A 16,179-nucleotide genomic window follows, 5' to 3' on the forward strand; every position below is an offset into this window, starting at 1 on the left:
AACTCTTGAATCTGAAGCAACGAACGATGTGCTGGATGAGGTTAGATGGCATCTATGGAGAGAAACTCCACATGAAGGGCCTCAATCCAAAATATTGACTGTATTTCCCTCTACAGAAGCTTCCTGACATGTTGAGTTCCTCAGTATCTTGTTTGTTGCTTGGAGTACGGGAACATAGTTTCCTAAAAGCAGTTACATGGGTAGACAGTGTGGTGGGAAAAAAAGAGAGAAAGCACTTAGCATTCTTACATTCATCACTGAGTACAGGAATTGGGAAACCACTACGTCATTGGTGACACCTAGCTTAAGAGTATTGTGCGCAGTTCTAGTCACTCACCTAGAGGAAGGATATTATTAAGCTGGATAGGATGGAGAAAATGTTCACAAGGATGTTCCCTGGACTGGTGGGCTTAAGTTGTAAGGAGAGACTGCATATGCTGGGACTCTTTTTCTCTCTCTGGAGTATAGAAAGCTGAGGGGTAACCTTGGAAAGGTACAGAATATCATGAGGGGCATAGTCAAGAGAGAATCTGCAGATGCTGGAAATCCAGGCAATGCACAAAAATGCTGGAGGAACACAGCAGGCCAGACAGCATCTATAGAAGAAATTACTGTTGACATTTTGGTCTGAGACCCTTCAGCAGGATCCTTTGGCCAGTCCTGCTGAAGGGTCTTGGCCTGAAACGGCGACTGTATTTTTTTTTCCATAGATGCTGCCTGGCCTGCTGAGTTCCTCCAGCATTTTGTGTGTGATGGGTGGCATGGATAGGGTGGGTGGTCAGCCTATTTCCCAGGGAAGGGGAGTTTAAAACTAGTGAAACAAGAGTTAAGTAAGAGGAAGAAGATTTAAGCAGGACCTGAGAGGCATCTTTTCATTCAGGTGGTGGTACGGAGACAGACACAATTACAATGCTGAAAAAATATTTGAGCAAATACATGGAGGAAAAAAGTTAAGACAGATGTGGGTAAACACAGGCCCTTGGGACTAGGTTAGGTAGCTATTGTGGCCGGTATGGACAAGTTGGCTAAAGTCTCTGTTACCCTGCTGTATAACTCTGTGACACTCCAGAATGTAATTTTTCTTTTGTTTCAAGTTGTGGTTGTTTTGCTTTTGACAGGTGAACACATTTTTAAGTTAGTGTTTATACTTTAGGTGGAACCATATGAAGTGAATATTGCAGGAGATCTGGAATCCCAGCTTGAGTCTGTTGTCACTGACCTGGGATTGGAACTGATCCCACCAGTAAGTATATGTAATTAAAATTTAATAGATGCATTGAATAAAAACTCATCTTCAGAATCTAACTTGTTAGATTAAAATATTAAAATATTACATCAATGCTTTCTATATTATGGTATCAATGTGAGCTATCATTTTTTGATGCTGGTGAAAGCTGTGATGCAACACTGTTTTTTCACACTTGCTGCTGTGTTTCTAGTGTCATTCAGCTCATTGGTGAGAGATGAAAGAGGGGAAGAAGTAAACATTACTTGTAGCAGAGCTTGTACTTCAAAGACTGCTTGTTGTTTTAGGCTGAATTAATTGTAGAACTTTTAATTTGTATTCTGCACGAACTGTCCACCTTGTATCCCTGCTTCCTTGATTATTCTAAAATCAGAAATATATTTATGTTCTCTATCACTACCAAATAAGTGTTTGGAATTCTTCAATAGTTAGTGAATCTTTGAAATAATTCATAATTAGAGCCATTACTTGTATCAAGAGACAATGTAGATTTGATGCTCCAACCCCTTACCTTTTTGGATGGTTATTTCCCATGGATGATCTTTCCCAAAGCAATCCTTTTTCATAGTTCAAAATAAGTTTGTTTCTTGGTGCATTTAAAGTCAAATTGTCATTATTGATTTGCAACTCTTTTATCTAATAGCCAGAAGACCCAACTAGTCCAGTTTCACTTACAGTTGGAAAGCTTGCCCATTTTGAGCCATCAATTCGACAGAGCTTTGCAGGAGTTGTACCATGGTCACCTCCTCAGGTGAACTGGAACCCTTGGACCAGCAGCAATATAGATGAAGGACCACTTGCTTTTGTAAGTGAAGCATATGAATTATAAACATGTAATTTTCTAATGAAAATGTCCATTAAAGAATGTTTTTTGCTTTTAAACAAAACCATAATGAATTGGCAAGTGTATATTTGATAAATTGATTGTGTATGTGAGGAGTATTAATTTATTTCACATTCTAAAGGACTCAATATTTAAGTTTATTTATTACACGTATATCAAACCATACAGTGAAATGTGTCATTGTGTTAACAATCACACATCTGAGGGTATGCTGGGGGTGCAGTCTGCAAGCGTTGCCATATTCTAGTACCAATATAATATGTCCACAGTGCTCAGCAGAAAAACACAGCACACAACAAGCAACAAAACAACAGCAAAACAATCCCCATTCTGCTCTCCCACCCGTGCACGTACGCAGTCCTTTAATCCCAGAACAGGCTGTCACTCTTTGGCCTTTGTCCTCCAGCAGACTCTGACTTGGGCCTGCAGACATCAGATTTTGACTTCCCCAGCCGACTCGCAGAGATCCTCAAACTCAGCTCCGTCCAGTAGGCCTCTACTTCTGATTTAACTATCGGGCCTTGATCCTTAGCATCAATCCCAGGACATGCTAGGCTTCAAACTCCGGACTCACTGATGATGATATCCAAACACTGGGCCTGGAGCTCTGGTCTCACTGATTTGTGAACCGGGGTGGGGGTGGGGGTAGGGGCGCAGGGGGTTTTGTCAGAACTTGTTCCATCAGAACATGGAACTCCGACTCTGGACTCTGCCAACGACTCACTTACATTGATGGAGCAGGGGAGGCCTTCATCCACTTTTGGTCGTCCGACATCTTATCTCAGGTGCCCCACGTCCATGCTACTGCCCTTCAAATGTGAAGCGAAGACCGACTCCCGCCTGACTTGCCTGACCTTTAATTTCCCCTACATCCTTTTTCCTAAACAGTAACCTGCCCCGCCCCCAAACTCCTCTCTGTCCCCAAAACTACCATACAAATCTGAAAGACAATGAAAAAATTACCTACGTCTGAGCTACGACCCAATGGAGGTCACAGCTAACTGCAGTCGTGGAATTTTTCCACTTCAAATATTCCTCTTCATTTGTGGTGTTCCTCTGGCTTTGATTAAGAAAGCATTGACTTCAATGTGCGAGTTGGATTTTCCAATCAAAACTGCTACTCATGATGCAAGATATTCCTTGTGTAGTGTGAATTCCTGGGTACTCGAGAAATACTTCTATTTTAAAAATGTTCATTATATTAATTTAGTTACTTTAAATGTGCAGAATGAAGCTTGAGAGTAGGTTCTAAGGTACAGCATTTCATTAGGTGTTTTTTTATGGTAGGTGGACATTCTTTATATTGGAAAATTTGAGATTATTGTCATAAAGGCAAACTATCGTAATTAAATGTAATGTACGTTACTACCTTAAATGGTGAGGAATATCATGGTCCGTTCTGCAAAACAATCAAAGCCACAGCTGAAAATGGCCAATATTGTCACTCTTGCCATCCTTAAAAGTATTTGTCACCCTTGTTTCATTGAATTTATTTTACCTTATTGGATCACCACACATTACAATTATCTTTCATTCAACTGTTAAATCTGACAAGAAACTACTCAACAAAATTGCTTTAAAGCCAAGGATATCACCTGCCTACGAAAGTAAAAAAATCAACGGTGCAAAATTAACTCAACAATATTATTTTTTTTTATTGATTTCGTTTAAGACTGAGTGAGAAATTAATACAAAAGGCACTTTTCAAATATACATTTCTTTTGTCATTTAGTAAACTAAATGTTGCAGTGTAATGGTTATTTTTTTTACAGGCAACACCAGAGCAAATCAGTGTGGATTTGAAGGATGGATTACAGTATCAGATGCAGAATGATAGCAACCTACAAAAAGTATGTAACTTTTTATTAAATGTCTTAACTTAATTGTATTTTTAAATACTGACCACTTACTGAATCATTTGGTCGTTTTAAGTATTGTCTTTTGTAGCATGTTGATATATTGCATTAATTTAGTACTCTCAGATTTGATACAGAGATTGAACTCAAGCCTTTGTGAATATTTGTACCTGGTTTTGCGCTGATACTTTTCCATATAGTATTCTGGAATGGTGCAGTATTGTCAGAAGTGCTGTCAATATCATTTTATGAAATCTGTTGCTTTCTTCAATCTTAATACTGTTACCAGATTATCTTCAATCTTAATACTGTTTCCAGATTATAAATGTATTTACGTAATTTCATTATCAGTATGTTTGAACATTATGCCCACATGTTTCTATTTGGATACATAGAAATACATTTTTTGTACTGTCAAAATCTTGAGCTGCCTGATCCAGTAAACATTGGGGCAATATAAATCAATTTTTTGCTCTAAACTAGAATTGAATCTATTGTTAATCCTATGATGGTGAAATGTTTGTTAATTAATTACCCTGCAAATAAATTCAGCTGTTTTGTGTATAGATGCGTACAATCAATGTTGCAAAATCATACTGAATTCTATTAAGAGATGCTACACTTATTTTGAAACCTTCCATCTTTGTAAACCAGTCACTTAATCAAATTTGCTAAGTTAAATGAACTTAAACTAAATAGATTACTTGGCATTGACATGGGCAACACATTCTAAGACTGAATTGTTCTCAGTCCATTTAGTTTGCAAAGTTCGTTTCTTTAGACACAAGGTTTGTGGTATAGGACAAAGGCAAAAGGCACATGGGAGCATCACAGCCTGCAGATTACCAAGTATCTCAACATTATGAGTTGGAAATACATTACCATTTTTTTCATTGTTACTGTGTCTGAACCTGGAGCTTTCTATAAAGCAATACTGAGAGTATATTCACCGCTAGTTCAAGAAGATTGCACGCTACTGTTTTCCCTATGGCATTTAGAAATGCAGGGTAAATGGTTGCCTTAGCAACAACATCCACATTCTGTATGTGGATGTTATTAAACAGAGATCCATCCATGTCTTCTGCTAGCATATTCTTCATTCATCCTCCCTCTTTTTAGGAGTTAAATCTTCATTTTAGTGTTTTTCTAAATGGTTGAAAATCTTGAATTTAATGTAACTTGCAAATGCTGCATGGTAGTGTTTTAAGATCTCTGTAAGCATTTCCACGTTTGTAGATTTAATGAAATTTGATCACCAAATTAACCTGCAGAATAAGATAAGGATATAAAGTTTGCAGACCATGGTATTAGTTCTTGCCCCTGACTGATGAAAGCTATGTCCAAAGATGCAGGAATATCAGTGGAATAGATTTCCATTTTTCTGAAGTTGGTTGCTGTTGAGGGGCAGTTTTATCGGAAGGCGGCAGTAATTTACCATGAATTGGAATGTGAAGATAAATTACGTAAATTAACAAATTTGAATAAGATTTCAGACCTCTTGCTTGTTTACTTGAACACAAAGGAAAATTAAATTGTGATGTAGAACAAATGTGCAGTAAAGGCTTGCCTAAGCATCAAAAGAAATTAGATGTGCTAAATAATATAGCAAACGTTGAAAGAGACCAACTGAGTATTGGAGATGTTGAAGATTGAGAAATTGCCTTGGACTTCAGAATTCATGTCCCACAGTTTTATGAGATGTGGATTCATAAGTGATAATTTTTCAAAATTCCCAAGATAGTGTAGACTATATAAAACCTTAAAAATTCAGATATGCTAAGGTATAACTGAAAAGTTTGTCACCTGAAACAAATGTCTATGGGGTCATGGGTAATGCATTGGCATACATAAGGTTTTGGTTAAAGAAGTAGAATATCAAGAAAATGAATTAATGGACATTTTTTTCAGGCTAGCACATTGTCTTTAACTTGCTGCCACAGTAATGTGATCAATCTGCAACCCTCAGATGTTCGTAAGTTACAACTTAACTGGCGGGGGGAAGGTTGTCCTGTGAGAAGAGATGAATAAGACGCACTCATAGATGTTAAAACTTTGAGCATGTAGTGGTAATTTTACAGAGGCAAACAAGATTCTGAGGTAAACAGGAGTAGATGGACAATGGTTCAATTTTAAACTTCAAATCTCATTGGGTATGCATCTTTCATTATCTCCCTCAACTTCATCAAATTTGTAATCTAGCATGCATTTGCTATTTGCAATCTTTTGCATCCTGACTTCAATCACTCCATTATTACCAATCTTGCTTTTGAGTACTTGGGACCAGCACTAAAACTCTGCCTGTTTCTCCTTCTAAATTATTTCTTTAAAACTTAGCAGTTTAACTAAGCTGTTACTTCACTATCTTTATATCTCATTATATACTCAATATGAAATATTTTAGGGTATTTTAATATTTCAAAGGTGGCATTTTTTTTCCTCTAACAGTGCAACTTTGGAATAGAGATATACTTGTTACTTGTCTTTTCAAATGGGCAATTATTTTTGAATTGACAACAGGATTTTGTATCTTGCCACAGATAATCAGCGAAAGAAGCCAACTGCCAGTCAAAAATTTTGAAGAACAAATTCTTGAAGCAATCAATTCCCATTCAGTAATTATTATTCGAGGTCAAACTGGATGTGGTAAAACTACCCAAGTTCCTCAATACATTCTAGATGATTACATCAACAAAGGCAGAGGTTCTGAGTGCAACATTGTAGTGACACAGGTGCGTGAGAAATAGTTGCAGAAAATGAGCCAGCGGTTTACTTGTAATACACAAGATAATTTCTGCTTGTTCATTTAATGTAATTCAACTCTTGCTACAGAAGAATGGACTTGTTCAGTTGTTTACAGATAATCCTATAATGGACGGGTGAATCTTGTTGGGTACATGATTAAACACTGAAATGGCCTGTGATGGGTATCAGGATATTTCTGAATGTGTGCTGCTGATACCATCCATGTCCCAGATACTTGTCTGAAGCTGAATTGGATTGTTAATAAACCCAAACTGAGTTTTGAATTATGTTTCCATTTCACCACAAGGAGCATTTCCAACAATACTCACATCCACCCTTCCTCAGCTCACTTGCTGATAAAAGTTCATCCACATAATCTCTGATCTGACTATTTCAACATATTCTATTATTCATAAATTCTGGTCACGCAGAGTTCTTGAAAAATCCATCCAAACATCTTGAGTTCTTGAAACATCTACCAGTCACAAAAAAATTAGTGTACAGTAATTTTATGTTCATTGGTTACAAGTTGTGCATTTGTGACAAATGGACAAAAAACAATTATAATGTGAAATCCAAATTAATAAACTTTTTTTGCGTGGAAGTATATTCATGTATTTTAACGTGATGGTTAAGAATTATTTTTTAAAGACTAGAATTGCAAATGAATAAATGGATTTTTTGTCATTCGCTATAAAATACATCACTGGTTAGATAGTGTCTGTTGCGATAAAGTATATTGAGTTAATCCTTATGCAGTACTGCAAGGTATGCCTATATGCACTTTTATTACTTAAATTCTTGTCTTTTACCTCCTCAGCCTCGACGTATTAGCGCTGTGTCAGTTGCAGAGCGTGTTGGTTGTGAACGAGGAGAAGAGCTGGGCAAGAGCTGTGGTTACAGTGTTCGATTTGAATCCATATTGCCAAGACCACATGGCAGTATAATGTTCTGTACTGTAGGTTAGTATATGCATGACAGCTGACTTGCAGTAAAATTGCACACCAGGGTGGCATAGTGATTAACTTGACACCATTACAGATCAGCATGATCCAGAGCTCAGCATTAAATTCTGGCGCTGTTCTGGAAGGAGTATGGTCTGTTCTCCCTGTGGAATGAGTGGGTTTTCCCTAGGTGCTCAGTTTTCCTTCCACAGTCCAAAGGCATACTGATTAATGGGTTAACTGGTCATTACAAATTGTCCTGTAATTGCGGTTATCGGAGATTGCTGGGGCCAGCGTGGCTCAAAGGGCTGGAAGGGCCTACCTAGCACTGTATTGCTAAATAAATAAAATTAACCATCATCAGTCCTCATGGACAATGCTGTTCTTGCTTCTATTTTAATCATTATGATTTGACAGAGAGAGATACTGTAAAACTTGTTAAAGATATTCATACCTAAGGCAAACGAGAATGCGACATTTATTGGGGAGTGTTAGTGGGGAATTAAATTTTATCAAAGTTCAGTTTTGATTAGAATTGTCCCAAATCAGAATGTATAAGCCTGTTTTATTACTGAACTACCCTGTCTCAAAATAAGAATAAGACATAGCTGAGAAGCAACTTCTTCACTTGCAGGGCAGTGATTCCTTGGATACTCTAACTTAGAAGACTGTGGGGGCTCGGTTATTTGATTACATTCAAAGCAAAGATTAATTGATTTTTAAATATTAGTTACATCGAGAGATGGAGAATTCCCACTCTATGTTGGAATTTTTTGAGGAAATAACAGGCAAGATAATCAAAGGAGAGTCAGTGGATGTTGTTTACTTGGATTTTCAGAAGACTTTTGACAAGGTGCTTCATGAGGCTGCCTGACAAGTTGAGAGTCCATTGTATTGCAGGAAAGATACTGCACGGATAGAAGATCGGCTGACTGGCAGCTGGCAAAGAGTGGGAAGAAAAGGGGCCTTTTCTGGTTGGCTGCCAGTGACTAGTGGTATACTGTAGAGGTTCGTAAGCACAAAATAATCTGCAGATGCTGGGGTCAAAGCAACACTCACAACACGCTGGAGGAACTCAGCAGGTCGGGCAGCGTCCGTGGAAAAGATCGGTTGACGTTTCGGGCCGGAAACCTTCAGTCCTGATGAAGGGTTCAGGCCCGAAATGTTGACCGATCTTTTCCACGAATGCTGCCCGACCTGCTGAGTTCCTCCAGCGTGTTGTGAGCGTTACTGTAGAGGTTGGTGTTGGGACTGCTTCTTTTCACATTATACACAGTTTGTCAATGATTTGGATGATGAAATTGATGGCTTTGTGGCTAACTTATGGATGATGCAAAAATAGGTGGAGAACTGGCAACATTGAGGAAGCAGAGAGTCTGAAGAAGGACTTAAGACAGATTAGGAGAATGGGTGAAGAAGTGGCAGATGAAATATAGTGTAGAGAGGTGTATGGTCATGCACTTTGGTCGAACGAATAAAGGTGTAGACTATTTTTCAAATTGGTGGAAAATTCAGAAATTGGAGGTGCAGGGGAACTTCGGAGTCCTCGTGCACAATTCCCTGAAGGTTAATTTGCAGGTCGAGTCAGTGGTAAGGAAGGCAAATGCAATGTTAGCATTCATTTTGAATGGATTAGCATGTTAAAGCAAGGATGTAATTATGAGATTTTATAAGATGTTGGTCAGACTGCATGGAGTATTTAGCAGTTTTGGGCCACTTATCAAAGAAAGTATGTGCTGGCATTGTAGAGAGTCCAGAGGAGGTTAATGAGGATGATACTGGGAATGAAAGGGTTAACATATGAGGAGCATTTGATGGCTCTGGGCATGCTGTCACTGGAGCTTAGAAGAATGAAAGGGGGATCTTATTGAAACCAATTGAATGTTGAAAGTCATAGATGGAGTGGATATGGAGAGGGTGTTTTCTGTATTAAGGTAGTTTAGGGCCAGAGGGCCTGCTTAGAACTCTGAATGCCCAGGTGTCTGCGAAGTAAATTCTGGGATTTTCTGTCTTTGAAAGTTAGTGATAGTTTTATTACAAGGAGTATCTTTCAATATGGTGAGCCTTTGAAAGTTAGTAGAATTGTAAGGATATGTGCTTGGGTATTTATTATCATAGTTGTCAACCACACTCACATCCACAACCCCAGGTTATGAGTGTCCAAATTGACACTAATGTGTACAAACTGTAATATTAAGTTCAAAGTGGAGCTTGTTTGTTATCTACGGACAATCAGTATGCAGGTAAGTAAAACTACGTGACTAATTGGGTCAGGGTCAAACCATGCAGTCAGCCCAAAGATCACTATAGACATCAAATATAATGTTTTGTGCTTAGTAAAAATGATGACTTTTATATTTTTTCAGGTGTACTGTTGAGGAAGCTAGAGGCTGGCCTTCGTGGTATAAGTCATGTAATTGTGGATGAAATTCATGAGAGAGATATTAATGTGAGTAATTGAACTCTTTATTATCAAAAGGGTATTTCAGTTATGGTTCTGTTCAATAATGATACTGTTTATTGACATTTACTTATTTTCCTGGAGGCATTGATTTTTCTTTCCTCTTACTCACCTTAAAATTTACCATATGTATTTTCTATAGCTCAAAATGTGTATGCTTCCATTTGCCACCATTCCTATTTGATTTCCCATTGTGTTGATATCATTTGCCAGAAAACTTTTTTTCAGGTACTCTATTAATTTCAGAAACAACCAGTATTGCTTCCAGTGTCTATCCCTTTGTCTTTTTAAGCATTCTCAATGTTGTAGACTGCAGTTAATGTAATCTTGCAGTAATACTACAATTTTCTAATTTTTTTGGTTGCTTGTGAGGTTAGAATTTAGCTATAGAAGCTTGTGTATGAGATTGATTTATTATTTGTGCCAATCTCAATTCATAAATTTCCTTCAAAGGCTGAAAAGCACTTTTTTTTTGGTAAATCTTCATTCCTCTACATTATGATCAAATATGCACAAGCTTGAAATCTGTAGATGTCAGTTACCTGTTAATCCCCACAGTGTTGTGGATAATAGAGATTGTTGTTCTATCATACAAGTTTTCTTTCTCGAAGTGTAAAAACCACAAGAATTTTGTTTTATGAGAATTTTGCAATAAGAGCTTGGGATTTGTGTGGATTGAATTTCAAGATTTCAGACTTGATTGAAGACACATCCATAAGTACTTTAAGATTTTCCCTCCTTTGCATTTTTCAAAGAACAGAAAGAAGTATGCACAATATTTGTCTCTGAGTGTGCCCAAATTTGTCTCAACACAAGACATTACACATAATGTCTTCAATGACTCTTTTTGAAAATTTAAAAGTCTTTGTATAGAACTGTTTGTTAGAGTAAATCAAAATGATCTGTATTCTCTTTCAGACTGATTTTCTTCTTGTGGTTTTACGTGATGTTGTCCAGTCATACCCTGATATCCATGTTATTCTCATGTCTGCCACCATTGACACCACCATGTTCAGAGAGTACTTTTTTAACTGTCCAATAATCGAAGTTCATGGAAGAACATTCCCTGTTCAAGGTATGTAGGAATTGCTTCAATTTTATATTTTTAATAGTTTATGTATAATTTAAGCCACATCCTAATTATGCATGTTATTTTAATTAACAGCGAAATGTGTTTAATAATTTAAGATAAACTTTATAAAAAATGAGTTTCTCAGCAGCACTAATAGGTATATATTCCAAATTCCATTGGCGACTTTGGTCCTCTGTGGGACTTTTATTAAATACCTTCAAAAAATCCAAATGTATCACATTCATTGGTTCTCCTTTAACTATTCTACTTATTGCATCTTTAAAGCTCCCCAGTGGTTTATTCAAAACATATTTCTTTCATAAATTGATGTTGACTCTGCTCAGTCTTATGATCCATTTCATAGTACAGAGGATTCTGGTTAACTTGGCCCAATTAAGTGGCTGCCCAGTTAGCCCAAGTTTCGTGGAAATAGTTTAATTTTTTTTTTAAAGACAAATGTCGTTTAACTGAGTGACAAATTATGTATTTAAATGAAATGGAGAACGAATTAGAACATTATTAATTCTACTACAGTACTAGCTTATAATTGTTACTGACAGGAATTCATTCAGTGTATGCTACTGTATTCTTTTGACTGTAAATGAACAGAATAAGCACAGACACTTAAGGTATCTTCTTCAGCTAGCGTCAAATCTTTTTGTGGCATCTTAGCAAGGGTCTGAAATGTTTTAAAGTCAAAATAAAAGACAGCTTAATCAAATATCACTGCTTTTTGAATTGGTACCCATGGGCCCAAATGGATAAAGTAACATACGCCCACATAACTGGCACTATTTAAAAACAGTTCACTCTAAGCATGGTGTAGTGTCTCCAACAGTCTTTTGTCCCTGTTGAGTGGCACAGTGTCCGTAATAAATTAAGGATATCCCAGCTATTTTCTCAGTGACTTTTTGATCTTTAAGAGTTACTAGACAATGGGGTGACCCGTTGGGGCACCCTTTGAGAGAAGAGTAGTGCAGTCTGATGTGACCAGAATGAACATTAAATTTCTCTGAATGCTATTGGTATCGCTTTACTTTGGAAACTGAAGTAGAAAACCTTCGTTTATTAAAAAAGAACGACGTGTAGCAAAGCAAATATAGCTCCTCCTCATTTAACGAAGGACACTTTTGATGGCATCATTTCTGGTTTATCTGCCACCCTCGTGCCTCTCGTTGTCATTCTGGAGACATGCAGTCCTTTCATCCCCTGTCTCTTCATCTCTTCTACTGTTTGTTCTTTGTCTCTGATCCTGGAGACGTGAATTTCTCAGCTCCTTTGTCTCTTCCTCTCTCCTCCTTCTGTGCCTGTTTTTGTCTTCTGGAGACGTGCAGCCCTTTCATCCCCCATCTCTTCAGCTCTTCTGCTGTTTGTTCTTTGTCTCTGATCCTGGAGACGTGCATGCCTCTCCTCCTCTGTCTCTTCTTCTCTTGTCTTTTTTTGTTCTGACTCTTTGATCCTGGAGTCGTGTGGCCCTGGCCTCATCCGATTCTTGTTCTCTCCTTCTCCTTGCCGCTTCCTGACGACGTTTGGCGTCATCTCTTGACCATAATGTCCCCTTCCCTTTCCACATGGCATAATTAGCCATTTTTATCCAAAATGATAGAATCCCTTTTGCCAATCAACTGTCCAGTTCTTGGCTTCATCCCTCCCCCTCCTGTCTTCTTCTATCATTTTGGATCTCCCCCTCCCCCTCCCACTTTCAAATCTCTTACCATCTCTTCTTTCAGTTAGTCCTGACAAAGGGTCTCGGTCCGAAACGTTGACTGTACCTCTTCCTAGAGATGCTGCCTGGCCTGCTGCGTTCACCAGCAACTTTGATGTGTGTTGTGTGATATAGTCACCACTGTCCTTTCACTGCAGCAAAGGGTTTTATGGGTGTCTCGAAGTACATCATTACAATAAGATTTAATTATCTCTTATTGATGGGTGGCAGTTAGATCTGTCCCAATCCTGCAGATGCAGATTAGCAGATTGTGACCTTTCGAAATAGAGCTGCCCTGGCCTTTTGCTCTGGTAGGAGTCGCTGCTGAGGCTGGCTGTGCACATGCATCAGGCTGTCGCGTCCCGATTTCCATGATGGCCGATTGGGTCTCGGGTGAAAGCCAGCCTGTTGATTTTTGGCGAATGAGCAATTTTATATGAATATATAACCCTGAACTTTGCCTGCATTCTGTAAGTTAGCGCATTTTAATTCGATTTAGCCAAAAAAAAGTGCCGCTGTAATGTACCATTTGTGCTAATTGGAGGTCACAGACAGACAGAGCATGAGAGTTTTAGTAGTATATAGATCCCAAATAAGTGGCTGCCCTGCTAAACCGATGACCCAACTAATTGGATGGAATCTACTGTAATATGTATTGCAGCTTTCATTATAGTTTACAATATTTTCTCAATCACTTGTATTAGGTTAGGATGGGTGCATGTATACTTTAAATTACTGTGGATTCCAGTTAATTCGGACCAGTACATTTTGGTCCAATTAATTGGCTGTACAAATTAGGTGAAACTTCATGGAAGTAGATAAAAAGGTATAAAAAAGACCAACTACAGTTTAACTGAATAACAGATTATGTATGTAAATGAAATGCAGAGCAAATTAGAACACTACTAATACTTAATAGTAGTATAAAACTTTATTAGTTTGTTAATAGATATCGATGGAGGAATTAATCCATTCTATGCTGCCATGTTCTTTTGATTTACTGCAACTGAGCAAAATCAGTGCAGACACCTAGTGCGGGTATTAGACTGTCTTCAAACAATGTTTTTAACAATTACATCCTCCAGATATTCGTTTTCATTATAACATTCAAGATGATTGTCAAACCTTTAAATTCTTCATAGTTCCTAATTTGCTGAAGTAGTGAAATTGTGTCATTTTCACTCCCAGCCACTTCTGACATTTCTGACATCTCTGACATCTCCCAAGTATGAATGCCTGAAACCACAGTGAGCAAAGCAGTTATGAATTGTCTTAATGCTTATTACTTGCTGACTATCAGTGACAAAAATCACTGCATTTTGAACAGAAACACATACAAATGACACTTTTTTAAAAAAGCTGTTCAGTCTAATGGCCCCACAATGTGGACACAACTGATGTTAATTAGAAACTGGCAACAGTCTCCCATCCTAATTAAACAGCCTAGTGTCCCAAGTAAATGAAGGGAATCCTAGTAATTTTCTCAATTAGCTGTCCCAAATTAGCAGCTCCCTCAATAAACTGATGGCTCAGTTGATTGGAATCCACTGTATATAGTTGAACAGTCCTCTACCATACAGTCCTGCTTTGACGCTAAACACTAAAGTGAAATTGGTCCTTCTGCTTTGATGAATTTAATACTTCAAGAATCTGTCCTGTTTATTTCAGAATATTTTTTAGAAGACTGTATACAGATGACTGGGTTTGTTCCTCCTCCAAGAGACAAAAAGAAAAAGGACAAAGATGAAGAAGGTGGTGATGATGAGGAGGTATAAACAAACATGGAATTTTATTGGGCATATTTAAGCTTTCAAGATCAAACTCCACAATGTTCTCTAAAACTAGTATTTGTCAGAAAGAATTGGGTGGATTTGCTGATTTTTAAAAAATAAATATTGAACAAGATTTGCTGGATTAAAACCAGATTTCAAGATACAGTTCTTTGAATCTATTCACTGTTTTTGATTTACCTATACAAAGAGCTAATCGAATTTTAGCATCAGGTGAACTCTCATGCAGTGTGGTTCTGAGTATTTTATACAGCAGCTTGGGCTACAAGAAGATTTGGTTAATTTGCCTGAAAGGCATCTGTAGAAAGGGAGAATAAAACTACATCTGTGAAAGTCCCTGTGGTATTTCGTGATCCTATGATCTCTGTCTTGGAGGCTGACATCAGAACATCTTTCAAGAGCATGAACCCTCGCAAGGTGTCAAGCCCTGATGGAGTACCTGGTAGGGCACTAGAAACCTGTGCCAACCAACTGGCTGGAATGTTCAAAGATCTCTTCAATCTTTCATTACCACAGTCTGAGGCTTCCCCCCGCTTCAAAAGGATGACAATCAGAGCAGTCCCCAAGAGGAGCAGGGTGAACTGCCTCAACGATTGTCACCCTGTTGCACTCACATCTACCGTGATGAAGTGCTTTGAGAGGTTGGTCATGGTCAGAATCAACTCCTGTCCAAGCAAGGGCCTGGACCTACTGTAATTTGCTTATCACCAAAGTAGGTCTACAGCGAATGCTTTCACTGGCTTTGGATCACCTGGAATACCTACGTCAGGCTGCTGTTTATTGATTATGGCTCAACGTTCAACACAGTCATTCGCTCAGTTCTAATCAAAAATTTCTAAAACCAAGGCTTCCGTACCTCTGTCTGCAACTGAATTCTTGACTTCCGCACCAGGAGAATATAGTCATTGCAGATCAAAATAACATCTGCTCATTTCTGATGATCAACACCAGCGCATCTTAAAGATACATGCTTAGCCCACTGTTCTATTCTCTGTCTACTCCAACGACTGTGTGACTAGGCGCAACTCAAACACCATCTGTTAATTTGCTGAGCACACAGCTATTGTTGGTAGAATTTCAGATGGTAACGAGGTGTACAAGAGCAAAATAGATCAGCTAGTTGAGTGGTGTTATAACGCACTTAACATCAGTAAAATCCAGGAATTCATTGTGGACTTCAGGAAAGGAAATCTGAGGGAACACAAACCAGTCCTCATCGAGGGATCAGCAGTGAAAAGGGCGGGCAGCTTCAAGTTCCTGTGTGTCGCTGTCTCTGAAGATCTATCCTGGGCCCAGCAAACAGTTGGACATGGCAGCAGCTATGTTTCATTTGGAGTTTTGAGGAGGTTTGATATGTCACCAAAGACTTGCAAATTTCTGCGGATGTTCCACAGAGAGCATTCTAACTGGTTGTATTACCATCTGATCTGGAAGGGCCACTGCACTGGATCGGAAAAACTACAGAATTTGTAATCTAAGCCAGTTGTATCACGGACTTTAGCCTCCATAGCATAGAGGA

The 16,179-nt window shown here is 38.3% G+C and overlaps 1 protein-coding gene across 3 annotated transcripts in view; it reads left to right on the forward strand.

The window, feature by feature from the left end:
- dhx9 (DEAH (Asp-Glu-Ala-His) box helicase 9) overlaps window positions 1-16,179 on the forward strand; it is a 93,070-nt gene that overhangs the window by 47,197 nt on the left and 29,694 nt on the right. For all 3 annotated transcript variants that reach the window (XM_063064042.1, XM_063064041.1, XM_063064043.1), the window contains 8 exons: window positions 1,154-1,243; window positions 1,890-2,051; window positions 3,863-3,940; window positions 6,484-6,675; window positions 7,509-7,650; window positions 9,999-10,081; window positions 11,012-11,168; window positions 14,539-14,639. In XM_063064042.1, coding sequence (XP_062920112.1) covers window positions 1,154-1,243; window positions 1,890-2,051; window positions 3,863-3,940; window positions 6,484-6,675; window positions 7,509-7,650; window positions 9,999-10,081; window positions 11,012-11,168; window positions 14,539-14,639 — 1,005 coding nt within the window. The remainder of the gene's footprint in view (window positions 1-1,153; window positions 1,244-1,889; window positions 2,052-3,862; window positions 3,941-6,483; window positions 6,676-7,508; window positions 7,651-9,998; window positions 10,082-11,011; window positions 11,169-14,538; window positions 14,640-16,179) is intronic.

Source organism: Mobula hypostoma, chromosome 12, assembly GCF_963921235.1.
Source record: "Mobula hypostoma chromosome 12, sMobHyp1.1, whole genome shotgun sequence".
NCBI lineage: Eukaryota > Metazoa > Chordata > Chondrichthyes > Myliobatiformes > Myliobatidae > Mobula > Mobula hypostoma.